The following is a 26,598-nucleotide window of genomic DNA, read 5'->3' as shown; positions in this document are numbered from 1 at the left end:
TGATTTTTGATTTTAGGTTTTAGTCAGGATTGAGGCTTGTTTTAATAAATTAATGATAGTTTTGTAATTTATAAGAAGTTCGAAACCTCTTTGTTATATTGTAAATGAGTTTTGGGTGTGTTTCTAAAGTCGATTTTATGTATGATTTTTTTATAATTTAAGCCTCCTATATTAAGTATAATAGTGAATCTCTCAAAAAAAAAATTTTTTGAAGAAAATGTAATTTATTAATATATATATATATATATATATATATATATATATGTATATGAGAAAATATGAAAGGGCAATAAGTGTGCCAGTTGGTGAAGAGCAAAGTACTCCACATCACAGCGTTACTGCATGAACGGTGCAAACGGCCGAGATTGGCGGGGCCAAACCCACGTGGTGCGCCAACCTGCCAGCCAACATGCTTCAATCTGAGATGTCAAATGCTCAATTGTTTGCTTGTACGCTGGGACCTCTCCAGAGCGCGTGGAACTGAAGAGATTGTCCCTTTTTTTTTTTCTTTTCTTTTCTTTTATCCCAAAAATACATAAGCTTATTACATATCTTTTTTATGCGAATAATACTAATTTACTTGTACAAGGGAAGTGTTTATTTGTCATTTGTACTCTTTTTTCAAATTAAAAAAACTAGTAGAAGAAAATATGTAAAATGGGATGCACAGTAATAAATATAACTTCGGATTAAATAATAACTCATAGCCAAATGTGAAACTAACTTTGCATAAGTTATTTTCTTTGCTTTAATTGATTAAGGACTTTAAATCTTCTTCATTTAGAGAGCTTAATGCTATTTTCGTAATACTTTACTTTTTTCTTTTATGGTTCCATGCGGTGTACGACGATAAATTTTTTATGGAATATTCTAGATTACATATTTTGACTAAAAGTAGTCAAGAGTTGCAAAACTTGAGTAGAAGTATGTTCTTAGGCATTCACAATAATGCTAGTAAAATTTGGTTAAGAATATAATAAAGCTATTTTAAGAGCTCTCTAAAAAATTTCAACTCCAACCATACTCCATAATTTGAAGTCATAAATGAAACTCTTTTTTAATTGGCCCATTTTATTAAAAAATAAAATAAAAAATAGTTAGCTTAAATAAAGGTTTTACTCATTAAGGGATAAAGTCCTTTCTCTCTCCTCAGGAGGAGAACTCCATATTTTAGGAGGTGGAAGGAGGGTGGTTAAGTTGCATTTTTACCATTCCTCCCTAAAATTTGTCTAAGGAGGTGGTTTAGGGAGCCCATTGTGGATGCTAGGCCTATGTGACTAAAGGTTTTAATTTTCTTTTGTACAAAGTAATTAATTTATATAAATTAAATTTAGTTGTTGAAATTCAGTAGGTTGCTGGTGATCGAGCCTCATACATGAGCAATGATTGTTGAAGAAGGTGGGATGCATTCATGGGGAAATTGAATTCCAAATGGTTGAAGATAAAATTGGACCACAATCAAGTTTTTGTGATAAATACATCCTACTTACTCCATTCAAGTTCAATTAAAAAAGTGAATTTATCGACTAATTTTTGGTCTAGTGATATTTGTCTGCACTTAATTGAAGACAAGTTCGACTCATATAGATAACGACGACGATATATATTTATGATGAATTTGATACCTAATTATGATCTAATATTGACCCATTATAAATCTATGTTGTAAATATCAAATTGTTTGTAAAACAAAAAAAAAAACTGAAGAAATATTCCAAACCTTGGTTCAAATAATGTGAAAAAGAAAAAAGAAACTTTAACCAAATATTCGAAAAGGAAGGAAAAATAAGGAGAACAATAAAAAAAATAAAAGAGAAAAAGTATAAAGGAAACAGAATATGGGTTATTCCCGCGTTATCTACGGGCGTAGGAATGACCCACCATTGTTTCACAATAAAGGCGCACGCATCCGGTCAAAAAAATCTTGAATACGGTCCCAGCAAACGGTGTCGTTTCATCTCACCACGCTTGCCGACATAATCATATCACAACCGCACCTACGTGGCATCACTGTAGCAGTTTAAGTACCGGTCGACATGGGATTAAAGCATTTACGCGAAAAGCACACGCACCGTCAGATCCAACGGGCACAAAACATCAACGGCTAGCATGGATTGTGGGCCCCGCTCTCCCTCACTCACATATAAATACGAAGAGACCGAAAGACGTGAAGTGTGTCAGTGGAGAAAGTCGAGAGTTATCCGTTGAGATTTTTGATAAAAATGGGAGCAACAATGGAAGAGGAGCTGAAGAGGGCAGAACCCGGGCCTGCTGTACTGGCTGAGCCTCCTCTGGCCTCGGCCCCAAACGACCTCGCTGAGGAGAAGGCCGTGTTGCCTCCGCCGCGCGAGGTTGATGTCAAGGGAGTTGATGATACAAAAGCCCTTGCCGTAGTTGAGAGTAAGTGAAAGCCTCTGCCTCAGCCTCTGCCTCTGCCTCTCTCTCTCTCTCTCTCTCTCACAGTGAAACAGTAAAAAGATGAAAACTTTACAGAGTGTTTGTGGTAAATTTGGTTTCTTTTTGGTTCTGTTTTACAGAGGCTCCAGAAGAAACAGTGGTGAAAAAGCCTTCTGGAGGATCGATTGATAGAGGTGATGAATTTAATTTAATTTAATTGATTTTAGTGAAATGATGAGAATGATAACTCATTATGCAGTAGTGGATTTGTAGAGAGATGGTCCGTGTGGTTGATTGTGGTGGTGTTGATGTTTTTTGTTGTGTTTTTGTGTTTTTCAGATGTAGCTCTTTCACATCTTGAAAAAGAAAAGAGTTTGTCTTTTATCAGGGCATGGGAAGAAAGTGAAAAGGCTAAGGCAGAGAACAAGTAAGGCTTGATTTTCGCTCAAATCAATTGTCCTTCAATTATTGTTATTGGGTTTTTTCTTAATAGTTCAAGATTTTGAGTCAGTACTGCTTTGAAATAAGAGCTGCATTTGTGATGAGTTTTATATGTTTTAGTTTTATGAGTGATCCCCTTTTTTCCAATGGCTTATGAAATGAAACTGTCAAACACAGGGCCCAAAAGAAACTTTCTGATATTACTGCATGGGAAAACAGCAGGAAAGCAGCTGCGGAAGCCAAACTGAGAAGCATGGAGGTGACTTCCTTTTTATTTTTTCTTCTGTTTTGATTGGAATTTGGATCCAACCTCAATTTAAGTTTGGAACTAATGGGATGAAATTAACCAAATTAGTTAGAGACTTGGAATTCATTTCAGTTTATGTTCAAATTTAACAGTTTCATTGGTTATCAGGAAAAATTGGAGAAGAAAAAGACACAATATGCAGAAAAAATGAAAAACCAAGTTGCTCTTCTTCACAAACAAGCAGATGAAAAGAGGGCTTTGGCTATAGCCAATCGCGGGGAAGAATTCCTCAAGGCGGATGAGACCGCAGCTAAATACCGTGCAACTGGAACTATACCAAAGAAGTTCCTTGGCTGCTTTTGAAGTACTGCTTTGAGCCTGGTTTGAAAACAATCAATGTAACTTCCGGTTTTTTCATGTGTAAATCTTTCCTGGTTTGTTCTTTTTTTTTTTTCTTTTTGTTCGGGTCCTGTTTGGTCTATGTTTTGTGTGAGAACTGACTGGACTGGACAATCAGCAAATGTTCGTTATCGTCCATAGTTGTATAGGAAGTGTATTTGATTTGTGAGGTCCAAGTTTGTTACTTGTTATATACATTTAAGATCAGATGTTGCTGTCCTTGAGGACTGAAGCTTTTTCTAGTAATGGGATAACTCTACACTATTCATCTTTCGTTCTTGCTTCATGTTGTGTTGAACTTTGCATTGGCTCTCTGGAATGCTGATGGTTTAACCATTTGTCATGCGCAGAAAATTAGTAGGAACTGTTATTGACACTTCATAGCGGTCATCGTGCACTCCTCCAAGTGCAATTTTCCCTTCTCGTTTTATACCAGAGGAGTGCAGAATGACATTTTTGGAATGCCAACAGCAGTTCCCAATCAGTAAATGAGTTTTCAAATTGCAATATACTGTTGGGAAGCTATCTTCTATGACTTGTAATCACCCGGAACTTGACGGTGGATTATAGCCTCACGGGGTTTGCTCAGCTTTCAAAACAAAGCTTTCAAGAAACCGGAGAAAAAAAAAAAAGGGACCAAACACCAGGCAGATAACAGGCAATAAGAGTATCTGAACTGAACCAGAGCATGGCAATGACAAAGCCTACTTCCTCTGTATAGTAACGGCATCTGGCATTTCCTATGCAGGGGCACCAGTATATTAGAATTTTAAATAGTTTTAAGCCAACCCCAAGCTGTGTTCTTGGAGCATCAAAATTATATATGTCATTAAGACAATATGAGAGATATAACTAGTTAATTCATGTCTGAAAGGATTGAGGAATATGTATCTACTATATATACTGAATCCTGAACAAACTAAGATTTGTTAAGGAAAGCCTACTTAGTGGTAACAGCACTGCCTCTAACTTGTAAGCTAAAATGTATCAAAACAGGAACCTTACTCTTAGCTCTCTAACTAAATTGACAGCTTATAGAAGACAACCACCAAAAATTCGAACAGCATCCTCAAAAAAGAACCTCCGAAGCCTGCTTCAGAGGGGGCAAATGAAAGAATTGGGTGTCCACCTAGCAGAAGTTGTTGCATAGTCATCCACATTGTCTTCAAGGAAGCTCATGTCATTGTTAATGGGGAAATTCAGCAGCAGCTGCAATGCAGTGTCCGACGAGTCCTCTAAATCATTGGAACATGAGGAGTCCGACCCGGCCATCACATCTTTGGTGTTCAACCGCCAGGGCTTGTACTCCACATCTTCAGTGTTGGATTGGAAGATCTTGTATCCCATATCTTCAGTGTTGGTCTGGCAACTCTTGTATTCCAAATCTTCAGCGTTGGTCTGGCAAATCTTGTATCCCACATCTTCAGTGTTGGTCTGGCAAATATTGTGTCCCACATCTTCAGTGTTGGTCTGGCAAATCTTGTCTTCCATATCCTCGTTTTGGTCTCCGGCCATGGTTGATGACCCTGTGAAGGTGTTGCCAACTTCTGTTGTCACAGCTGACACTGATCCACATTTCGTCGACGAAGATGCCTGAGAAATGGGGCTAGGGCATGCAGATTTATCCACGGTAGTGAGGTTTCTGAATGCTTCTCCAACTTCAGAGTTCCATAAGCGTAGAAAATAGTCAGGCTCAGATTTCTCCGGAGGTTGGCTGAAGAGTGATGACTCCCTGGAAAGCCGAGCCTCAGCTTCAAGCCTAGCACTCTCCCATTGTGCCATGTGACGGGTGGCCAGGGAAGCAGGTGCTGTGCTAGTTAAACAGTTAGAGTCAACGGGCTTATGTGTTTGTGGATCAATCCCCATGAGGAGGAGACGCTTCTTCAGGTGTGTGTTCCATAAATTCTTGATCTCATTGTCAGTTCTTCCAGGCAACTGAGAAGCTATAGCAGCCCACCTGAAAATTGTTTTTGATACAAGCAAGAGAGTGAGAAACAGGACAAATTTTCTGCAACAGATTCAATCATAGCATGATATTCAGAATATGCTGTAACTTTTCATGTGTTTTTCATCACATAATATGAATGACAAGTTGGTCTTCACGTGGTCTTAATGTCTTGTGTTGTTTAATACACAGTTAACGAAAGGCAAATCAGTTCTAAATTTCCAAAAGATGGGCGTATCACAGTTCGAAAGCAAGCCGAGAATCGCAAATGTACTACCTGTTTCCGAGTATGCCATGAAGCTGCATGATAAGCTTCTCTTCATCCTTGGTGAAGGGGCCTCTTTTAATGTCTGGCCTAAGATAATTTGTCCACCTGAGCCGACAACTCTTCCCACAGCGTAGAAGACCTGTTGAAAGAGAAAACCACACTCAATATATGAACAAGACCAAGAATCTTAAACTAAAAATGAACTAATCAAGCACAATATTAATTATTTGGATTTACCCCCAACTTCCTATAATGTTTTAAACATAAGATCCAAGACAACTCAGAGAAAAGGGGAGCCAGACATGAAAAGAGTCAAAAGCAATTATACTTGTACAGAACCATACAAAATGTAAACAAAGAAGGCAGCAAAACAACCTTTTTAAAGAAATATCTATCTGGTTTTCTTCAACACAAAATAAAGGTTGAGAAAACGATTAACCTGGACTAATGGTGAAATTTTCTCAAAGTAACTTTGGTTCAGCGTATTCATCCACACACACCAAAATGAAAAAGAAAGAGGAAAAGAATAAGGGGAAAGTAATAAACAGATTTGCTTGCAAACTGTAAATAAAAACACATACAGAAGGGGAAGGTAACTATAATTTAACTCATTCACCAAAGAAAAAGAGGAAAAGAACAAGGGGAAAGTGGTAAACAGATTTGATTTTTGCAAACCAACTTATAAAAAAGAACATAATTTCAAGTAAGCCAAGAGGTTAATGGGGCCTCTGGGACCAAAGACTAAAACCCATCACTCCTAGTCCCTCAAAGTTCAAGCACAACCATCTGACTCAGTAGACATGAAGAAAAACTTGACACTGTTAAGTTAGCACTTTAAGATGTCCTTTACATCACATGAAAGAGCTTTTCTTTGACATCAGAAAACAACAAACTAAAGCAGCAACTTTTGGGTGTCAAAAGGCAATATGGACCAAACCAAGACAGAAACTAACATACAGAAAGAAGGAAAGTAAGAAACACCCAAAGAAACCTGCAAGCTTGGGGAGAGAGCGCCAGCTGCCATGGCCATTATTCTTGTTGATATAGTTCAGAAGAGCCTCATCCTCTTCAGCTGACCATGGCCCCCTCTTCAATCCTCTATTGTCACAACAAGGAGACCTTCCCATATCTCACACACCCTTTTAATTCCCAACACAGAGACAGTGAGAGACACACAACCACAACCACCACCCTCCACCAATCCACCACTACCAAACACCAACAATAAAGATCCCAAGTAACCCAATTTAAAGCTCCACACACCCTTATCTTTATGAGGAGAAAAGAGGATTTGCAAATTAATGCTGGAGTTTGATCTCTATCTGGATGAAAAAGGAGAAGGTGATATATATTTAATATATAGAATTATGGATGTGGGTTGTCTGAAAGGAAAGGATGTACAAGTTCAGCTAGTTTCAAGCTGTGTTTTGCAATAAATGTTTGGGGTTTGGTGGTACGCAGAGAGAGAGAGAAAATATTGTATCATCATTGAAAAGTTAAAGACTTGGCCCCAACAATGAAAGAGAGTTAATGGTGGGATTTCTTTTTTTTTTTTTTTGAGGTTTTCATTTACACTCAACTGGAAAGAGAGAAAAGCCAAATGCAGGGAAGATGACAGTGACAACATTAATGGTGGATTCTCACACAGAAAGACAGAGTAATATTTATTTAGAGAGAGAGAGACAGAGACAGAGAGAGAAGAACTTGGAAGGCATTAATGGCAAAGACAATGACCTGCAGTCTGCAGAGTACGGACACACCAAGACATGAAATGACCATGCATTTCCATTTTCCTTTATGTTTCTTAATTTATAAGAAATTTTAGATACTACCCATTAAATCTAGCTAAGCCAATTAGACCATGGTTGGTCACTCAGGAAATGGAAGTGGAAAACTAATCAAGATCTTTTCTTCTCCATTTTTCATGCTTGCATGCAGAGCAACCCTCGTTCGATTGGTTCGAAACTTGAGGAAGTGGAGGAGAAGAAGAAATTAACTGTGGGTTTGCTCAGTTTTCTCTGTTGGCTCATTGCATGGATTTGAAAATATTTATTAGATTACAGGCTTTATTATAAATGCTCTGCCTCAATAGAAATAATGCTTTAACCAAATTTTATATATTTCATTGAATATTTTCACAATTATCATAATAATCAAGAGTTCATTTAATTTTTTTTTTCCCTGTAAGTGAATAATTTCTATGTTTGCTGTTTGAAATTGGATTGAGGAAGTTGAGGAGAGTCAGAGAGAAGTCAAATTTGGAAAAAGTGGGGCAAAGTCCATTTCAATCCCAATCTAATAAATGTGGTCAATTGAACTTTCAAAGTCAAGTTTCTGCAACCCCATGTTACTCTACTCCTTTGGTTCATGCTCATCTTTGCCATTTCCTTTTTCCTCTTTTAATTTTTTTTATATAAATAAATTTCATGTTGACAGAAAGTACAGAGAGTCATGTGACATGTTCATATATGCTACACATACAAAAATAATAATCTACATGGTGCAGTGAAAATCTCCTATACCAACATGTTCATCTGTGTCAGGATTAAATTACTGGTCTTGCAAACATTTATACCATGACATAAATAGCTGAGACCTGATCAGAGATGGATGAAAAATTTCATGGGAGGCATGGATAATGGAATAGGTTTTTATTTTTTTATTTTTTTATATATAAAGAAAAATTTGTAATGGTGAGAAAAATAAGTGGACAAGAAGCCAACAGTTTTGCTTGTTTATCTAATATTTCTCTTTATTAGGCGGTGGAGCATTAGGTTTGTAGGTAGCTAGGGATGAGTGAGAACTGTGGCTGGCTGGGGTCAAGCAATAAATATATATGGCAGAGAGACGAGAGATATGGAAGGAAGGTTGAAGGTCTTGAGATTTCAGAGTTGGCCTGTTTTTCTTTTGTTGTCGGCTGGTACTTCATGCTTGTACTGTTCACACATTAATTGAATGCCTAAGGACTTTGTTTTGTTTACCAAAGGCTTCTAAAGTATAAATCACTTGATCAAGTTTTTAAAATAATTGATGAACAGCATGTGATGCAAATTTGACACTTGAAATTGGATGGTAAGTATGTGTTTTGATTTGTGGTTTTTTGCACTTGAAAAGGAGTAAGAGGTTTGTTTAATTTTCATTTTGAGTTGTTCGGCTCTTTACACGTGAGTTCAATCTTCTTTTTCGTAGTGTAAATTAGGTTTGATAATCACCTCCTCAAGCAAGGTTTTGCATTATGATTTCAAAAAGATAAAGTTTTGTTGGGGTTTTGGTCAACACATTTCCATTTCCAGCACTTTCAAATAGTAGTACGGAAATGTTAGATTCCATAATTTTGATGTAGACGTTTAGTAAAATGACCACTAAGCATGAAAACCTATTAATTCCAGCTAGAATCATCATTGCGTTGCTTACAAAATCAACATTAGTTTTTCTGTGGAGAGGGATGTTCAAACCACAATGCTTGCTGCCCAAGCAAGCAAAACCACTTCTATTTCCAACCAAGGTGCCCTCCCAAATGGTAGCTGCAGATTCTGTCAGGTCTACCCCTTGACCATGAGCATAACCAAGGAAATAAAAAGTTGTTTCTTTACTATTAAAAAAAACAGAATTGTTTCTGCAATCTGCATAGATTAAAAGGTTGTTTCTTGTCTAACAAGTAAGAAAACCAACTTATCTAAAAAGCACCAAAGGGTGTCGCAGACCCCAATAGTACAAGGAAAAAAATAGCTTTGAGAAAGTGATTCTAGTAGTAGATATGTACAAAAATCTTGAAAGTGGAACAAAAAACCGAAGGGAAAAAACAGTATGAGATCTCCTTTGGAAGCATTCAATAAAAGCTAGCTTTAAAAAAGTGATTTTTCCCACCAACAGGTATGTTTGCTTGTAATATTTGGGTATAGTTATTCTACAAGGTATATATGCCGCAGCGAGCAAGATCCTAGCATGTATCACAACTATACTTTGTTGGCAAGGTTAGACAATGATAGCTCATATGATGAATTAAGTCCAGACAATATGATGAAGTTTTATATAAAAGTGGAATGTGTGCTAAACATTTCTTGCACCAAATTATTAAGGAATAAAGTTTTTTTTTTTAAAAAAAAAAATTTGCTTTTGCTTTTCTCCTCTTTTAAGTTTCTCTCTCTTGATGTACAACTAAAAATTATGTAGGAAGAAAGAAAGTGAATTTGGGAATTGGAGCAATGAATTCTCACTGTTTTTCTTTTTCTTCTAATGAAAAGATTTACAATAGTATGGATCACTTTAGGCACCATTATATATGCATTGAATTTATATATAAACACTAAAACCTATAATTTGAATGATGTGTGAAATATCATTATTATCCTTGCATTAAGATTTTTAGAAAAAAAATACACGGATGACATTGTTGTAGTCTTTTAGGTTTTTCAAGGCTTGTATGGTATATTCAGTCCATTTGAAAAGTCAAATAAGTTTTTTTTCCTAAGATTTGGGTGTTGTAGGGTTTTTCTATCTTTTGGGCTCTATTTACGGGCTTACATGTGAAAAGCCCTAAAAAAATTACAAAAATTGACAACGGAAAGGCTATAGGAGCACTGTTTTCTGATAATTTCCCAATTCATTAGAATCATGAACCCAATAAAAAATAACTTATTTGAATTGGTACAAATATTAAATTTCCCACATTAATTTCTCAATAAAAATTGAAACAAAAAAGAGGATACAACTAATATCCATGATGATTTTGTTTAAACACAACCCACCAAAAATCAGCTTACAGTCTCAAAGTAATCTGTGAACAAGTTATACATATATTTGAACAAGATGGGATAGCTTGCTCCCAAAAGAAAGAAAGAAAAAGAAAAAGTTCAGGTAGCTCTGAAAGGCAAGGAATTTGTGGCAAAATGCATCTTAAGATTCCTCTGGTGGTGGTTGGTCGGTCTGGTCCTTAGATTCTGGTTCTGTTGTTGGTTCTGGTTGTGGCTCAGGAGGGGCTTCTGCAGCAGCTGGCTCAGTAGCTAGTGCATTTTTCCTGTTTGCAGCAGCCTGGAGGACATGGCTGTAATTTCCTTTCTCCAGGAAGAGCTGAGAAAAATGGTGCTTGCAGTAAAGAACTCCATCAAGAGCAGCATAGGATGAATGTGTAAGAGGGCAGCCCCCATGAGCACACCTGAAGCATGACTTGTGGTAACTTTCTCCCTCCAATGTCACCTGTTTAAATTAGAGCATCAGAGAAAATGAAAAATAATTAAATTTCTCAATCCTTAAACCTAGCTAGTTTGTGTTTGCTTGTGGAAGAAGAAACTAAAATTTCCTTTGGGTTACCTTCTCCAGTGGATAGACTGTCTTTGAGCAAGTTGCACACTTGTCTAGGGTTCCAGAGAACATGGAGGAGAGTTTGCTGGGGGCCCTATTCTGTTGAAAGTATCACAGTTCATATTAATACCTCTGCAATTTTAAGATCAATATATATATATATATATATATATATATATGTTTGGTCAAAATCCAATGGTTGACATTCATCCTAGAAAGCAAAATACTTTCTCTGGATTTAAACTAAGTTTGAATGCCAACCATCGGATTTAAAAATCTAATGGTTGGTGACGATGGTCAATGGACAATATGTTTTTTTCTTGGCATAGGATATAGATGCATGTGACAATGAAAATACATACCAGTTGTTCATTTTGCTTCTCAGCAGACTTTGCTGCAACAAAATTCATCAGAAAACAACTAATGTTAGCAAACAGAGGATTATCTGTTAATGATGCATATTAGCTAAAAAAACTAAAAGAAGTAAAGACAAGGGAAAAGTCTCACGTTGGAAATTCTTGCTGAAATTCCCAGATTCTTTGAAAAGCTGCTCAAAATGAGGTTTGCAGTAGAGGACTCCATCCATGGAGGAATAGGTGCTCATCTGTCAAAATATTTTTTCTTAACCATTTGCATATTTGGATGATATTCAACCAAGGGTTTGTGATCTTTCAAATGAATCAAGACTTGGTCATAAATATCAAAAATTAACTTCGCAAATGTCCATGTCTCAGTGCCATTAACTGCCTTGTAAATTTGTTCTGCTCAATCATATGGATGATTGTGAACCGTTGACGTAAGTTTTACAAATCAATCAATGGTTGACAATCGTTCACGCCTAAGCCGAAGCAAAACTAAAAAAAAAAATACATACATACGTGTGTTGCAAAATTAAAACACAGGTAAAATGTGACGAGAGAGAAATATATGTACCGAGAGAAATCCTTTGCAGTGGCTGCATTTGAAGCAGGATTTATGATAAGGTAGTCCTTCAAGGGACAACATATCAACCACATAAACAGTCTTATCACAAGCCTTGCATTTATCCAGAGTTCCTGTAAATGCCATTGTTTTCTTTCTTCAAAGAGATCTAAAAAATTCCCCCAAAATATTGTTGAAAATGGTCTTCAACTCAGATGCCTGAGGGATCAGAAAGAAGTTGATCACGGGAAGAAGCACCGTGCTTGCTACCGGCACCTCAGACAAATCCAAATGGGATTGAACAAAGTCTCTGATTTGTCTAAACAAAACTTAATTTATATCAGATTATAATGGATTTTGAAATGCTAGTAAATGGAAGACAAGTGAATGGAGTAATTTATGCCCCTAATTGTGGAACTTATCCGACTGGATTGGAGTAAAACAAGGCTAGTGCCCTGACCTTTTCAAGAGAAAATAAGACATTTATATTTGAGATGACAAAATGATAGCCAACTATTTTGCTATTTGGTTGTTGGTAGTTATGTTTGTTAAAAATAGTATGCTTTTAATTGCCCAATGAGATGTGTGAATCACTCCAAACTGTTGAAATTGCAAATTTGCAAGGGCCAACCATCTGATTAGTAATGGCAAAAGATAGATACTGTTCAGGCAAATAGGTTATTTTATCTGGAGCCAGTGAACCCTTGCCTCTTCAAGAATCCTTGCTATTTTTACTTCTCAAAGAGAAAAAAAGTCCCTTCTATTGAAAAGTATACAGATTGGAGTGCCATAAATGTTTCTTCAGCAAAATCAAACTGGCCAAACATAACTTTATTTTCATTTATCTGAAGTTCTGAACCAAACTATATCTTACAAATCATCATAACAAGGAATGTTGAGAATAAAATTATTTCACATTGAACTCTGAATACAAATTGGAGAAAGAAAGAAAAAAAAGATTGACTATGTTCAATATATGCTCTTGACCCAAAAAAAGGTATATTATATGCCTGTTTAAAGAAAAGCAAATTGGGTATACATGTGTGGAAAAAAAAAAGTTTTACTGCAAAACTCACCCCAGTAGAGCAAATCATGCTATAAGAGTATTTGAACGACCCAGCCATGGAGGCAATAGAACTTGCTGGCATAGTATGAGATCTGAGATGGTCTTTCCGTGCCGGTCAATCCTTCTAGAGCAGTTCACACCGCCATCAAGAATGTCCCGAACCACAACGTTTAAAGATCGGATTCCCTTAACTTCATAAATTTCCACCTTTACATTTTCATTGACCCATTTGTCTCTTTCATTGATAGCATCCATGTCCGGGAATGGAGAGGAATTCAGAAGGGCTGAGACTACTTTCTTTACCCACTGGGGTGTTATGATTGACTTTAACCTCTCTATATCTGGAGGAAAATGCGGGATGATGGAAAAATTCAAGTCATTTCCTTTGTCTCCAGCTCGGACATGTGCTATATCATAGAGTGGAATCTTGTGGCCAGATGGAGCAGGAGAGATTGCACTTCCAATAAATGGACTATCAGAATTGGTAGAAGATTGAACTTCATTTGCTTGTGTAATTGACAATCCAGACTCATGCGGAAGACAGATATTTGATGTTAATGCTGTGGTGTGCTTTACTGCTGTCTGCCAGAGTACATGTTCACGCTTGACCTGAAAGACCAAACAAATAAGTTTTTCTTCAGAATTTCTTCACTTCTGCCACATTGATTATGTGTAACAAAAATCTGTCACCAGTTTGATAAAAAAAACCTAATCTTATCAGTCAAAACTGCTAGAAGTTTGGTTGGACTGGATTTGGAAGTCAACATCATGGGGTGCAATAAGAAGAAAGGGGAGTGGGGTAATAACTAATGACGAGAATATGCTACTTATGGTCAAAGTTTCAAGTTCAGCAGATTAGACCAAAAACCAAAAGGATTTATAACTCAAGAGGGAAGGAGAGAGCAAGCAAATACCAGATATTTTTCAAGGATGATCTCTTTCTTGTGTCCAGTGCTGCATTGAGTAACACAGTATAATCAAGAAACAGACAATTTAAAAGGCTGTCAATTAGTTAGTCCTAGTTCAGTTTTCAGCAAAGGTCTCACTCATAGCAATATAAAGGAAAACAAGGTCTCAGTGGGATTTCTTAAGCCACAAGCTGCTCATCTGGGAGGCAAAAATGATGCAAAAGCTGATAGGAGATTTACCTGATACCACCACCACCAGCTGGTCCATTTGTATATAAAGCAGTGAACTCTCTAACAAAATTGACTGCGTGTTCCTTCAGCTTGAATAACCCATCCATGCGTAGCCTAATATCGCTAACCATCCGAGATGAAGCACTGTCACTAAGACTGGTTGCCTTCAGGCTATCAAGCCCAATTATATAAGAAACTACATGGCTGCTAACTCCAGGAATTACTTCTTCCATCCATGATCTAACCTAATATAATATGGAAACAAGAAATAGCTAAACTGATTGGAGTTTTTCAAGTAAAGCTCAACCAATATAAAGGATGTCATTCAAAAAAGTCAAAACCAACTACACAGTGATACATGCAATTAAAAGGAATAACAGTGACACAATACAAAGGTTTTAAGTTTATTTACCAGAAACTCAGCAGCTTTAGCACGTTTAACACATTCATATCCCCCATAGGATATTTCTCCCCATCCTTTCCAACCATAGTCCTGAAAACTAGGAAAATGGAGTGTTAGCCAAACAAGAAACCAGCCAACACAGTATTAAAGTTCTTACATATAGAAAAAATTAACTGCATATTCGAAATTAAAACAAAATAGAGGAAGAGCTACCAATAACACACGGCAAGACTTGCTTAAATTAGTGGCGGATAAGCACTATATCATAAAAAGTGAAATGTTGGCTCTTGTAGCATTATATGAGGGAACACAAACCCATAACATATTTCTTACTGAAGAGCAAAATACTTTTCCCTAAGGCGTGCAGCTAAGGACAATAAAAGGAGGTTACAGGCCTAGATCACAAAGCCCGATAAAAGTGATATATTTTGTAAAATTAAGTTGCTCAAAAAGGACTTTACACAAGCACCATATCTACCCAACTTGAACTAGAAAGAAAAACCATGATACTTTTGAAATTCAATCCTTCATCTTTATCCATTAGTTCAAACTTTTCTATAAACCATAAGAATGTTACCTTCGGTACCAACCGTAGAAGTTTATCAGGCACTGATACCGCAGATGGTTTTGCTCCAGCACAGAGAACCTTACAACTTGATAAGGGGTAGAATGAAACATCCCGAATATCAATTATCTGCGGTAGAGAACATGATATTTGTTTTCTTCTTAATTCTGCCCTATGTTCCATAATAAATGCTTGAATACACTCATATAACTTACCACATCAGGAGTGATATAAGCACCTGGATCCCCAACCTCATAAAGAAGTTGTTCAGCACAAGTACTGAAATTTAAAACCCCACCAGTGCCCTCTGCCTTCGCTACAAATACTTTTCCATCAGAGCTTATTTCAGCATAAGGGAGTGACAAATCCAGGAGTTGAGAGGAAGACATATTTCGAGACTTGTCTCCTACAAGAATGAAAAGAAATGCATAAAGCAGTCATATAAACATGAAAACAAATTGCAATTTTATCGTACTGTGCTAGGATGAAGTTTAACTTAAACAAAATCTCACCTGGGTGCATGAAGTAGCCTCCTGTTAGTTGACAACCACACTCTAGAAGATGGCCAGCCAAAGACCCTTGTGCTAGCTGCTCCAAACTATCCCAGTTCCAACCGAGTTCGTAGATCTAATCATGCCCCAGTATAACCATTCAGCATTCCTTCTCAAAGGAAATAACTACATTAAAAAAAAATTAACAATGCAAGAGGACTAAATGTTTTATAGTGTCACTTAAACGATATAATTACCACCAAGATATTAGGTCCAAAATCCACTTAAACGATGTTTGTTTGAAATAGTTAACTTGCATGATTTTACCAGAGAAAGAAAAATATGATGTTGCTCAATCACTGCAGTCATCTTTGATGTAAAATACCCTTCTTTAACTAAATAACTTCACCAACATTTCAGTGTTTATAATAAGTGGTACATATTTTAAAATCTTAATTTCATCTTCGAATTGAATTTCAATCTTGATGACTAAAACCAAGGAGAATGAAAGTCTGAGGAAGGGCAAAACTAACATGGGTGGAAATTGTAATGAAATAAAGTCTTGGGAAATTGAAGCGACCCATCCATATGATCACAAAGGATCAATAGATAGTATGACCTTTTTTTCAATCAACAGATAATATGGCCTTGTATAGGTCATTATGGTTGGACCAGAAAAGATTACATAGGTTTTAAGGTTGACCTAGTTTAGTCAAATTGAAACCAAGATTACATTGGCATGGATGATTTAGTATATACAAAAAAATAACAGTAAAACATTTGCATAACAACAAAACAAGCTTGAGTTACCAACACCACTTGGTGTCGTGTGGTGGTAAGTGGGAGTCTCTCCCTTGCTCAATGCTTGGGTTCAAGTCGCCACATCCTCAAACAAGGCTATGGGATTCTTCCTAGGAAAATAACATTCCTAAATGATCAAATTTCATACCATAGGTGCTAAAAATAAGGCAGCATCTGCAACCCTTGAAGTAATTATTACGTTTGGTTGATACTTTTCCAGACATTCAACAATTGGAGCTGCTCCCAAATACGTGCTAATACCCTTCACAAATTAGAACAAAAATATGAGATCCACCTTTCACAAGTACAATATAAAGGAAAAGAGAAGAGGAATCAATATCTATGGATCAAACTCAATCTTCATCTGATTTGGAAGAAATATAGAATATTGACACTACTTTGCACACTCCCATGATTGCAGGAGTAAAATATTCATGGAAAGGAAGGGTGCCCATAAATTGTGTGACTAACATGTGATGCCAACAGGAAACGAAAAACAAACATTGTATATACTATCATCATTTACCAACGAAAGTTAAATGCAAGAGTACCAGATTCTTACACCTTCCATGATATATGACTTCTCATGAGACGATCCTGAACCTACACAGACAATGGAAACATTTTTGTTACAATAAATAGAAGCCCTGTGTTTATATAACAAGGAAAGATATGTACATAATACAGTCCTGTAATAAGCCTCTGTTGAAAGGACTGTGTTATATTGGTCTGAGGATCCCCATAGATATATAGTCTACTTAGTCCCTTTTACTATCGATTACCTGTGTTTGGAACAGTAATCTCATGAGCCACAGCAACAGAAACACTAAGCCCCAAGCTGCTGGATATTTCTATAACCTTTTCCTGTGCCCCATGCGGATCCACTTGCCAGAAAAACAAAATATAATATTTAGACAAAGAAAAAGCTTCAGTAAGTAGAATTTTGCAATCATAAAAGAAGTAGAACTTTGCAGACTGCATTTGTTTAGTTTCTCACTTGCACCCATGTTGGTGATTATGCAAGTTCCTCTCTCAACAGCCAAAGGTAGGAGCAAGTGCATCCAATCAGAAACTGCACTCATGGAAAAGTACGAGAGTGACCAACTGAAGTGTCCAATGTTAGCAAAATTGAGAATTTATTTGGAAACTTCTTATGAACTGTATGACAAATTCTCATTCAAGAAGATTAGCACAATATCAAAGAGGTATAAAAAGACTATGAAGAATTTCATAACCATCCATGAATCATAGACACGTACTCCTAGAGTCATAACCATCGCCACCTGACACCATAACTTGATACCGTTCAGCAAGGGTGCGCTCTGCTAGGCATTCAAGCACAATATAGTTCAGTTCTTTGACCCTCTGTAGCAATTTAAGAGCTGCAAAGGGCCTGTCACCTCCAAACCCAGCTCCACAGCCAATGTAAACCTTGTCCCTTCTTTTTTGAGAATTCTCCCTCTGCAGTTCAAACTCAACATAATCAATTCTCTGAATCTTTGACAAACCAGATGAAACTTTGAAGTTAAAATTACTTAAGGCAGACAAAAGGAAATAAGAATAATAACACTAACCAGCTTGATCACGCAATTACGAATCCCATCCACTTCCTGAATTTCCATTGTCATCAGTGTGCTGGCATTAACAGTATGAAATGGTTTTGTATTAATGTAATATGTATTGATGCTAATGGGTTAGGTTGCATTTTCTTATGACTTTCCATTTAATACCAGTATGCATCCCAACAATCAAATAAAGAATAAAAAAGAAAGGACGATACGTTAACCCACTAATCTGCAAATTATCTATATTCATATAAGCCTACAAGAACAAGAACAATAGTCCTTGAGTAACATTTCCAGGATAAACACCATCAAAGCCAGTATATGCTCCAAATTCATTTCTAGAACATTTCCAGAATCCCCACAAATGAAGCCCAGATGCTTCCTCAGCATCAATTATCAATTATGATCAGAACTAAAAGAATATGAGACATAAAAACAAAACCCAAGTCAGCAATTATTCAACTGGGTACTTCCAACTCAAAAACGAACAGGGTTCTGTGTGTCTAAGAAAGTGATTCAAAAACAGGAAATTCAGATAAGTAAAAGCTCATACAATCAGAATTTAAGCCATTTAGTTAATGATTATATGGAATAAAACATGAAATCAATTTTGTTCTTGCTAAAGAGAAAGATGGTCTCACCAGGAAAGCCCGGAGTAGAAGGCAGAGCAAACTTAGGCAAATATTCCGTCTACGTTATAAGTGGGAAGTATTTATATTGCCTTTTTGCTTGCTTTGCTTGTACTGTAGTTTTAGCAACATGTTTTTTTATTCTAAGGGTCCTACTCCATTATGCTTGTGCATTGTCCGCTTCTATTACAAAAGTCTATATTGATACGCTTAATCCCAAATCTTTTTTTTTTTTTTTGCTTCCAGTTATGGTTATAGATTAGCTGTAATGTCTTCATACAATGTGTCAATGGCGACTCTTGAGCTGGCATTGCTAGAAATTTTTGGTGTTTCTGTTTGTTTTTATTATTTGTTTAATTACTTTTATAGAATAATAATATGTCGTGTCCCACTATTAAAGTTGATGACATGACTTAATTAAGTATATCTATTCTCTATATGTCGCCATGCCCACGCATTCGTGAGTGATTTTTTTTAGGTTTTAGACATAAAAATTAAGATTAGAATAAAATATTATAATGCAAGTATCAATTCAATACTAATTGGTAATTGATGGCAATCCGCAAGATCTTTAAAGTACTAATTTTAAGTTTCTATAATTTTTTTTTTCTTTTGACAAAGTGGGAAAAGGGTCGAATTCAGACGCAAGTGTACATAAACGTATGTCAAGTGACATAAGAGCATGTGTAGTAAGGTTCAAATTATGTAGAATGTCATACAAAATCAATCAGTGATGGGTAAAGAGATCTAAGATGTTTTAAGCACTAATCCTCTTAAGTTTCTTAAACACTTTACCAATGGTACAATTTTGAAATTATATTAGAGCTAGACCAATGACAAGGGTTTTCTGTTTTTATTTTTATTTTTTATGAGTAAGTAATTCTTTCCAATTTCATTTATGGACTTTAACCATTTGAAGTGCATAATCATCATTTCAGAAATTAGAATCTGAATTTAAAACTCGTGTTTTTGGTGAGACAAAAAACAAGAAGTTACTATAAGATAGATTTTGCTCTCCATTGATTAAAAAAGAAAAAGAAAAAAGTACTAAAGAAGGAACGAACGTATGACTTTGGTGGGTCCTTGCTATAGGTGGGAGTTATCCTCATTTGAGCTGAGACGATGTGTCTATCTTCTCCACGTAGCACAACGCACCCTATCCAATCCACCTTCAAAGCACGTGCTTTTCACCTTCCAATTACTTTCTTACACCTCCATCCGGACCTGCGCTCTGTTCATTTTAATGCCACTCTCCCAGTTTACTGGGATTTGCAAACCAACCAAAAACTGGAAACAGAAAAACACAGTAACATTGCAATTTGGCTAATTTTTTTCTCTAGTTTTTGGTTTTCTGAAAACTGTTTGCTGCAAAACTTTATCTCAACTGCTGGTCCTCAAGAGTCAAAACCATTTCAGTTCTTGTTGCCCACTTTGGAAGGCCATAAGCTCTGTTTCTGAGGTACCCATACGCTTATTCGTTGTTTGGTCTCTGAGAAAACTGAGCAAAAACAAAAAGGAAGCAAATTGGATGGTTTTGGTTGTATCATTTTGCTTTCTTTGTTTGAATCCTGATTATGAGAGTCTGGCAATTGTGTTTCAGGTCAAAATGCTCAAGCTTTTGAAGCAGAAGTTTATCATGCATGGGAGTTAAGTAGTATTGGATATTGAGGTAAGATCATGAACTTGAATTCTTTAATGTCGATGTGGTTTTTTTTTTATTGGTGATGTGATGAGGTTTTAATTAATCACTTTTATATCCAAAGTTTGAAACTTTGAAAGCCCTTTATCTAGAAAAACTGGGTGATGAATGGTGATTGTTTATTGCTTTTTAAACTTGGCTGTATCTGATTGCTGTATTAAAATTTAAAAACTACCTGCTTTGCCAATTGTATCTGGTTGTAGCTCTTTCATTAAGGAATATTTGGCTCTGGTGACGTTTCAAGGTCCCCTCTTACTTAAATTTCTGAAGGGCATTCTTGATTATGAATCAACTGAGCAATACTTTAAAAGTGCTCTAAAATATTTCTTAGTTGTCTTCAACTTTTATGTGCTTAGTTTGTGACTGTCGATGGTTCCCATTCGTTTAGCTAATAACTTGTAATGATAGAGCCGGTTGCCCTTATTAGTAGTAATAAATCAGAAGGAGGTGAATGGATATCAAAATTTTTTGATGTGCTAGTTTGTTCAATTTTAATTTCAACAGAAACTTGCCCTTTCTGAGTGTTTCATTGGGGTTCTAAATGCAGAGTGCAGGATGTGAAAAATTTGCTGGTGATGTATTGATTTAGAAGGTAGTGACTTGTTTATTGAGATGACCACCCTATCATTAATTTCTGGAAATTGTGGAAGAAGAAACGGAGGTGAAGATCATGGATCAGAATTACTCCATCGATTTTCAGGAAAGGACCTTTTTGCTAGTGACTTACTTAGAATTTCATTTAGAAGGGGAGATGGAATCTGGTCCAAGGATTTGGAAGGACATAGGATTAGAAACAGGAACAAGTTTCGTGTTACTGCGAAAATTAAAAAGGGGAAGCAGTATGATTACCCATGGCCTCATGATATTGATCCAAACATCAGCAGTGGTCACTTGAGTTACCTGTCTCATTTCAAGCCTCTGACTGAGAAGCCAAAGCAAGTTACCCTACCATTTGAGAAACCACTTGTTGATCTTGAGAAAAAGATTACTGAGGTCTGTTTCTTTCATCATAGCAGATTTTTAACTTGTGTTGCTTTTCCTAGATGTTGGTTTTCAATAAGTTTGCTGAGAATTTGATGCTGAGTATTCAAGAAAGGCGATGGAGTTGTCAAACATCATGAATAAATCCTAATATTCCAACATAGAAATGAAGGCATTCTCTGAGGCAAAGTTCATAAAATTACCTTAGGATGCATTTTAGAGAGAAGCAGATATGAGGCATTTACAAGGCACGAGCATTCTACCATAAGCTCCTTTTCAAATATTTGGAACTTAGTCAATCCTTCTCTTGCAGATACGTAGAATGGCTGATGAAACTGGTCTGGATTTCAGTGATCAAATTGCTGCATTGGAGAACAAGTATCAACAGGTAGAATATACAAGTCTGGCAATTCCTATTTTATGTCAAAGTTGCTTTTATAGAGTCACTTCACATGAGTATGCGATCATTTTATGTTGGTTAAAAAGAAGGTTTATTTGTGGGCAAAATATTTGCTTATTGAATTAACCCTAATGCTGCAGTCTAGTTTAAAAGCAATAGTTCTGGGTGAAATTGCATGAGCTGTATATGAGTAATTAAAGTTTTACTTCTTTCTTAAGTTGTTTGAAATGATTTCAAATTCGGCATGAGTGTTTGATCTAGTATTTGGCTTTGCTGAGAAGATTTTGACTAATTTAACTATTTCAATAATTCATTGAATTTATTGATATTATTTTAATAATGTGATTCAACTTCTTCTCTGCTTTAAGTTTAGGCCCTGAAAGATTTATACAAGCATTTGACACCAATCCAACGGCTATCTATCGCTCGACATCCCAACAGACCAACAGTTCTTGATCATATTTTGAATATTACAGAGAAGGTAGTTGGTGAACTACATCATATTATGACTTCTATTTGTATGACTATATGATAATAAAAAAAATGTTATAGTGGGTGGAACTCCATGGAGACCGTGCTGGCTATGATGATCCAGCTATTGTGACTGGTATTGGGAGCATGGATGAAAAGTCCTACATGTTCATAGGTCATCAGAAAGGTAGGAACACGAAGGAAAACATTGCTCGCAACTTTGCAATGCCAACTCCACATGGGTACGTTTCAAGGATACTTTGATCAGGTTAATAGCAAGAAGGTGCATAACAGTCAAAGCATTTAGAATATATTGTGCACCCAATGTTTGGTTGTTTACAAAAACATGCAATGTAACCCTGTTCACTTAGAGTTACTTTGCAAACAGCTATCGGAAGGCTCTGCGAATGATGAAATATGCCGATCATCATGGATTTCCCATTATTACATTTGTTGACACTCCTGGGGCCTTTGCTGATCTAAAATCTGAGGAACTTGGTCAAGTGAGTCTGCAACTTTTCTACTTCATTTGAAATTTCCCATCATTAATTCACCTGTTCTTTTTCAAGGATCATTTATTTACTTTGTTCACATGTTACCATAGAATAAGCTTTTTCACTTTTGCTTTATGCAGGGGGAAGCAATAGCACATAATTTGAGGACTATGTTTGGTCTGAAAGTGCCTGTTGTAACAGTTGTAACCGGAGAAGGCGGTTCAGGTGGAGCTCTAGCCATTGCTTGTTCCAATAAACTGTTTATGCTGGAGAACTCTGCTTTCTATGTTGCAAGGTGATGGCATTTCTTTTCCTTCGCTGTGTCCACTTCACCAATATTATTATTTTAAAAGTACAAATTTACCGAACATTAGAATGGAGCCCGTTTAATTCATCAAAGTGCTTTGAGTTTTGATCTTCTTCCCTTTAGAGACTTCATGCCATGATTTCTGTAATATATTTCTTGTGCCTTTGTTTGTTGGAGCAGTCCTGAAGCATGTGCTGCAATATTGTGGAAATCTTCCCAAGCAGCTCCTAAGGTATTATAAATTGATGGATGAGTCTGTTTGGGATGTAGGCCATTTTTAAATCATAATGTAGTTCCAAAATTGTATAGGCAGCTGAAAAACTAAGGATAACAGCTCAAGAGCATTACCGACTGAAGATCGCTGATGGGGTCATTCCTGTAAGTGCTTTTCCCTTCTGATTCATGCGTCTTCTTAATAATATGACAATATTATGTGAAAATATATTTTTATAACCACAATGGTACTTGAAAAGAAATGTACCACTAACTTTTATCAGTTCAAATTTCAATGCATCTGCAAGTTCAGATTTCGTAGGAAAGTTATGCAGTTGGAAACAAATGCTTACCTTAATTATGAGATCTCGAAGTTGGGATTCTGGGACCTTGTTTAGTTGTAATATGTCAATACTGATTGAAGAAAAACTAACAAACCAGTATATGGGGTTTTATTGTGTTATTATTCATGCTGTGGCTGTTGTTTACAGGAGCCTCTTGGTGGCGCACATGTTGATCCTGCATGGACTTCCCAACAAATTAAGATCACAATTACACAGGCAATAAAGGTAAATTAGATTCACAATCTTCTCGTAGAGAGAGCAGAAAATGAAAAGAAAAAACCTCCCTCTAAATAGTTTTGTATTAATTAGTTTGGCTTTTTGACTATCCTTTCTGTTCGCTTTTTCGGATTCCCCAACAAACTTCTTTCTTAAATAATTTTCTGATGTCCATAATGAGACGTGATTTAGACTTTTCAGTCCAGACATGTCAGTACTTATGCTTAGAATTAGACTTTGATTTTCTTCGAAATAGTGCAAAATCATCAAGTTGTTGAGCAATATTTGAATAAAATTAGACATGGTTGCTGTTTGCATAATTGTTTTTTATTTATAAATATGGTTATTTCACAAATGAGATATATACTCAAGTATAGATTACACACAAAATAGACATGATATGTCCTTGTATCATGTGTTGCACTTGCACATCCCATGTCTTTGTCAGACACCACACTATTTGTGTCCTCAAATCATAGGTGGTTTCCCTTCATTTATCCCTTACATCTATACTAAATGTACCTAGGAATTGGAAAACATGAACACCGAAGAATTGCTTCAGCATCGGAGGCTTAAATTCCGGTCAATTGGAGGTTTTCAAGAGGGCATTCCAGTGGAACTTAAACGGAAACGCAACATGAAACCATCTGAAGTTAACATGCCAAAGGCTGCTGACATAGAGTTGGAGATTGAGAATTTGAAAAAGAAGATCCTGGAAGCAAAGGGACCATCTGATCCGATTACAACTCAAGCAATTGAGAAGCTCAAGAAAGATGTAGACAAGGAGATGACCAATGCATTTATCTCAATGGGATTGCAAGAGAAACTTGAATCAGTGAAGTTGGAATTATCAAAAGCCTCAAAAGACACATCAAGTCAGCCCCTTAATCGTAATTTGAAGGAGAAAGTTGATAAAATAATGCAGGAGTTTAACCATAATCTATCGCAGCCAGGGGCGTACCTTGGCTTAAAGCAGAAGCTTGAAAAGCTAAACTTGGTTAGCATGCTTATCGAGAAAGAGGAAAGAAAACAGAAACTGAAAGCTGAGATTAATCAGAAAGTTCCAGCTGAGCTCAAAGAGAAGATGGAACTTTTGAAGAATGCTGAAGAAAAGATATCCAAAGGGGAACCAGTGGATAAGGAGTTGATGGAAGAAGTAGAGGCAGTTAAGAAAGAGCTTGTGGAGGTCCTAAAGTCAGCTAACTTGGAGGTTGTTGGGGTGACCAAGAAAAATGTGGTCACTGCACCTCCAGAGTTGAAGGAGAAAATAGAAAAGGTGAACACAGAGATTTATGAGGAAATTGAGAGAGTAATAAATGAAGCTGGTATTAGTGGAAGAATAGAGGAGTTGAAGGCTGGTATAGCAAAAGGCTCAAGTTCAGAAGACATAGAAAAAGCAGAAGCAAAGATAAAGGAGGAGATTCTTGCCACTTTGGATGTAGAGACACTAAAAGAAAAGGTTAAGAGTTTGACAGTGGAGTTGGACCTTCCTGAGGAAACTGTTGCAGAAGGTGAGATTAGTGCTGAAAATGGCAAATTTCAGTGAGAGAGGGGGGGCTTTGTAAATTTGTAATACATTTTCATGATCTTCGATTTATGATATTAAGATTTTGGTCAAAAGAAAATTGAACTCTTGTCAAATTTTGTGATATTAAAAAAACACCTATCAACCAAAAATAATAATAAATATATATATACACACGCACACACAAATGCCCAAAGAAGCACATATATTACATATGAATTTCTTGAACAGTAGCAATTTGGCAAACAATCCATTTTTGGAGGAGTGATTTTGCATCTGGGGATTTCAAGTATTTAATTTTTACTTAATATTTCTAATTTATTTTAACTTTGTTGTCAAAATTAAATCTTTTCTTTTAAATAATTTCCTACTCGCATGTGCCAATTGATTTTCCTTTTTCTTTTTTCTTTTTTTTTTTTTTTTTAAATTTTATTTTTAGAATTAAGAAAAGATAATATGGGTAGTTATATTCCTTAAAAGTATGACCTATTATCTGATTTTTTTTTAATTTAAATTTTTTTAATATGAAAAAATGTGAATTTACTATATTATTCTCATTTAATTAATAATTTCAATTCTTAATGATTGAATTAAGCAATGACATTTACTGGTATTTTGAATGTTTCGTCATTCTTTGCCTTTTGCTTTATATATATAGATAGATGAACCCCTAAACTGCTACTAACCACAATAAAGCATAACAATAATGGTGTATTGATAAATAAACCCAATCCTAGACATGTATTTATAAAAAAACTCAAACACTATTTAAATATAGAAACATACTCAAAATCAACAATTGTATATTTTTTTTGGTGTGTTTATAAATGGGTTTTGAGTGTGTGTAATGATGGATTTTGGGTGTGTTTATAAAGTGTTTTGCGTGTTGGGTTTTTTTATAATTTCAGCCCCCATTTTGGGTGTTTTAGTGAAACTCCCTTAAATTAACCCAACATGTCACTTTTGGAAATCTCACTTTCTCATAATTCCTTCCAATTAGCCTAAACTAATGACTTTTGCATATTGTTTATGTTTGTTGCATCTTGCATGATTGCAGATACACAAATGATTAAATTTCCCCTTATGACGAGGAGAAAGCAAAACTTATGCTAGTGTCCTAAACTATTATTGTCCAATCTCCCCCCACATATCATAAAAAGAAGAAAGGGGATTGATATTGCTGAACATATTTCCATATTTTTTTTAGAAGTAAAAAAAAAAACACTCATAGTGGAAATATGACACAGCATGAGTAATCATTTAATTTCTTTATCATTCAACTTTTCCTTTTGGGTTGAAGTTCTAAAAAAATGTAACTTGTTTTATTTTGGGGCTTGCCCTTTAGTGTAGCAACAACACATGCACATCAC

The 26,598-nt window shown here is 36.0% G+C and overlaps 5 protein-coding genes across 8 annotated transcripts; 2 read left to right on the top strand and 3 right to left on the bottom strand.

Annotated features, from left to right (window-relative positions):
- The first annotated feature begins 2,161 nt into the window (after positions 1-2,161).
- Positions 2,162-3,757, top strand: LOC103331892 (remorin). The gene is made up of 5 exons (XM_008234571.2): positions 2,162-2,400; positions 2,538-2,591; positions 2,737-2,824; positions 3,016-3,097; positions 3,254-3,757. Exons 1-5 carry the CDS (start codon positions 2,223-2,225, stop codon positions 3,446-3,448), a joined length of 597 nt encoding a protein of 198 aa, XP_008232793.1. The 5' UTR covers positions 2,162-2,222; the 3' UTR covers positions 3,449-3,757.
- A 567-nt stretch (positions 3,758-4,324) lies between these two features.
- Positions 4,325-6,958, bottom strand: MYB17 (myb domain protein 17). The gene is made up of 3 exons (XM_008234572.3): positions 6,689-6,958; positions 5,707-5,836; positions 4,325-5,441 (listed from the first exon to the last, which is right to left on the bottom strand). The coding sequence occupies exons 1-3, from the start codon at positions 6,822-6,824 to the stop codon at positions 4,580-4,582; spliced, it is 1,128 nt and encodes a 375-aa protein (XP_008232794.2). The 5' UTR covers positions 6,825-6,958; the 3' UTR covers positions 4,325-4,579.
- A 3,445-nt stretch (positions 6,959-10,403) lies between these two features.
- Positions 10,404-12,205, bottom strand: PLIM2B (GATA type zinc finger transcription factor family protein). The gene is made up of 5 exons (XM_008234570.3): positions 11,932-12,205; positions 11,506-11,602; positions 11,361-11,392; positions 11,008-11,097; positions 10,404-10,893 (listed from the first exon to the last, which is right to left on the bottom strand). The coding sequence occupies exons 1-5, from the start codon at positions 12,064-12,066 to the stop codon at positions 10,594-10,596; spliced, it is 654 nt and encodes a 217-aa protein (XP_008232792.1). The 5' UTR covers positions 12,067-12,205; the 3' UTR covers positions 10,404-10,593.
- A 530-nt stretch (positions 12,206-12,735) lies between these two features.
- LOC103331890 (propionyl-CoA carboxylase) lies at positions 12,736-18,674 on the bottom strand. Of its 4 annotated transcripts, XM_089052981.1 has the most exons (15): positions 18,591-18,635; positions 18,165-18,361; positions 17,959-18,019; positions 17,644-17,845; positions 17,382-17,456; positions 17,167-17,268; positions 16,947-16,987; positions 16,533-16,646; positions 15,605-15,719; positions 15,308-15,498; positions 15,105-15,221; positions 14,537-14,617; positions 14,134-14,369; positions 13,900-13,939; positions 12,736-13,594 (listed from the first exon to the last, which is right to left on the bottom strand). In XM_089052981.1, the coding sequence occupies exons 2-15, from the start codon at positions 18,197-18,199 to the stop codon at positions 13,010-13,012; spliced, it is 1,995 nt and encodes a 664-aa protein (XP_088909107.1). In that variant the 5' UTR covers positions 18,200-18,361; positions 18,591-18,635; the 3' UTR covers positions 12,736-13,009. The 4 variants fall into 4 exon arrangements, with proteins under 4 accessions (XP_088909107.1, XP_008232790.1, XP_088909106.1 ...); XM_008234568.3 differs by lacking the exon at positions 18,165-18,361 and having other exon boundaries at positions 18,591-18,674; XM_089052980.1 differs by lacking the exon at positions 18,591-18,635 and having other exon boundaries at positions 17,959-17,994; positions 18,256-18,528.
- Positions 18,675-19,804: 1,130 nt separating this feature from the next.
- On the top strand, positions 19,805-25,328 carry LOC103331889 (acetyl-coenzyme A carboxylase carboxyl transferase subunit alpha, chloroplastic-like). Its single transcript, XM_008234567.2, has 12 exons — positions 19,805-20,037; positions 20,179-20,247; positions 20,825-21,270; positions 21,572-21,646; positions 22,032-22,139; positions 22,211-22,371; positions 22,518-22,632; positions 22,764-22,918; positions 23,111-23,162; positions 23,240-23,308; positions 23,635-23,712; positions 24,230-25,328. Exons 3-12 carry the CDS (start codon positions 20,890-20,892, stop codon positions 25,247-25,249), a joined length of 2,214 nt encoding a protein of 737 aa, XP_008232789.2. The 5' UTR covers positions 19,805-20,037; positions 20,179-20,247; positions 20,825-20,889; the 3' UTR covers positions 25,250-25,328.
- The last annotated feature ends 1,270 nt before the right edge of the window (positions 25,329-26,598 follow it).

The sequence above is a fragment of the Prunus mume genome, linkage group LG5, assembly GCF_029339155.1.
Source record: "Prunus mume cultivar Tortuosa linkage group LG5, ASM2933915v1, whole genome shotgun sequence".
Taxonomy (NCBI): Eukaryota; Viridiplantae; Streptophyta; class Magnoliopsida; order Rosales; family Rosaceae; genus Prunus; species Prunus mume.
Note: the sequence above shows the minus strand (reverse complement) of the source record. Positions and strands in the feature narration are given on the sequence as shown.

What these genes read in the sequence shown, in the direction of transcription:
- LOC103331892 (XM_008234571.2), top strand. Translation starts at nt 2,223, where the DNA reads ATGGGAGCAACAATGGAAGAGGAGCTGAAGAGGGCAGAACCCGGGCCT. An exon ending in AAGGCTAAGGCAGAGAACAA is followed by an intron (nt 2,825 to 3,015) that starts GTAAGGCTTGAT and finishes TGTCAAACACAG; the next exon opens with GGCCCAAAAGAAACTTTCTG. An exon ending in CCAAACTGAGAAGCATGGAG is followed by an intron (nt 3,098 to 3,253) that starts GTGACTTCCTTT and finishes ATTGGTTATCAG; the next exon opens with GAAAAATTGGAGAAGAAAAA.
- LOC103331889 (XM_008234567.2), top strand. Translation starts at nt 20,890, where the DNA reads ATGACCACCCTATCATTAATTTCTGGAAATTGTGGAAGAAGAAACGGA. An exon ending in TGGAGAACAAGTATCAACAG is followed by an intron (nt 21,647 to 22,031) that starts GTAGAATATACA and finishes CTTTAAGTTTAG; the next exon opens with GCCCTGAAAGATTTATACAA. An exon ending in TTTTGAATATTACAGAGAAG is followed by an intron (nt 22,140 to 22,210) that starts GTAGTTGGTGAA and finishes AAAATGTTATAG; the next exon opens with TGGGTGGAACTCCATGGAGA.
- LOC103331890 (XM_089052980.1), bottom strand. Translation starts at nt 18,339, where the DNA reads ATGCTGAGGAAGCATCTGGGCTTCATTTGTGGGGATTCTGGAAATGTT. An exon ending in GATTACTGTTCCAAACACAG is followed by an intron (nt 16,988 to 17,166) that starts GTAATCGATAGT and finishes TTGTCTGTGTAG; the next exon opens with GTTCAGGATCGTCTCATGAG. An exon ending in CTTATATCACTCCTGATGTG is followed by an intron (nt 15,222 to 15,307) that starts GTAAGTTATATG and finishes TCTCTACCGCAG; the next exon opens with ATAATTGATATTCGGGATGT.
- MYB17 (XM_008234572.3), bottom strand. Translation starts at nt 6,824, where the DNA reads ATGGGAAGGTCTCCTTGTTGTGACAATAGAGGATTGAAGAGGGGGCCA. An exon ending in CTCTCTCCCCAAGCTTGCAG is followed by an intron (nt 5,837 to 6,688) that starts GTTTCTTTGGGT and finishes CTCTTTCAACAG; the next exon opens with GTCTTCTACGCTGTGGGAAG. An exon ending in CATGGCATACTCGGAAACAG is followed by an intron (nt 5,442 to 5,706) that starts GTAGTACATTTG and finishes AACAATTTTCAG; the next exon opens with GTGGGCTGCTATAGCTTCTC.
- PLIM2B (XM_008234570.3), bottom strand. Translation starts at nt 12,066, where the DNA reads ATGGCATTTACAGGAACTCTGGATAAATGCAAGGCTTGTGATAAGACT. An exon ending in TTTCAGCAAGAATTTCCAAC is followed by an intron (nt 11,393 to 11,505) that starts GTGAGACTTTTC and finishes ATTTTGTTGCAG; the next exon opens with CAAAGTCTGCTGAGAAGCAA. An exon ending in AGAAGCAAAATGAACAACTG is followed by an intron (nt 11,098 to 11,360) that starts GTATGTATTTTC and finishes TACTTTCAACAG; the next exon opens with AATAGGGCCCCCAGCAAACT.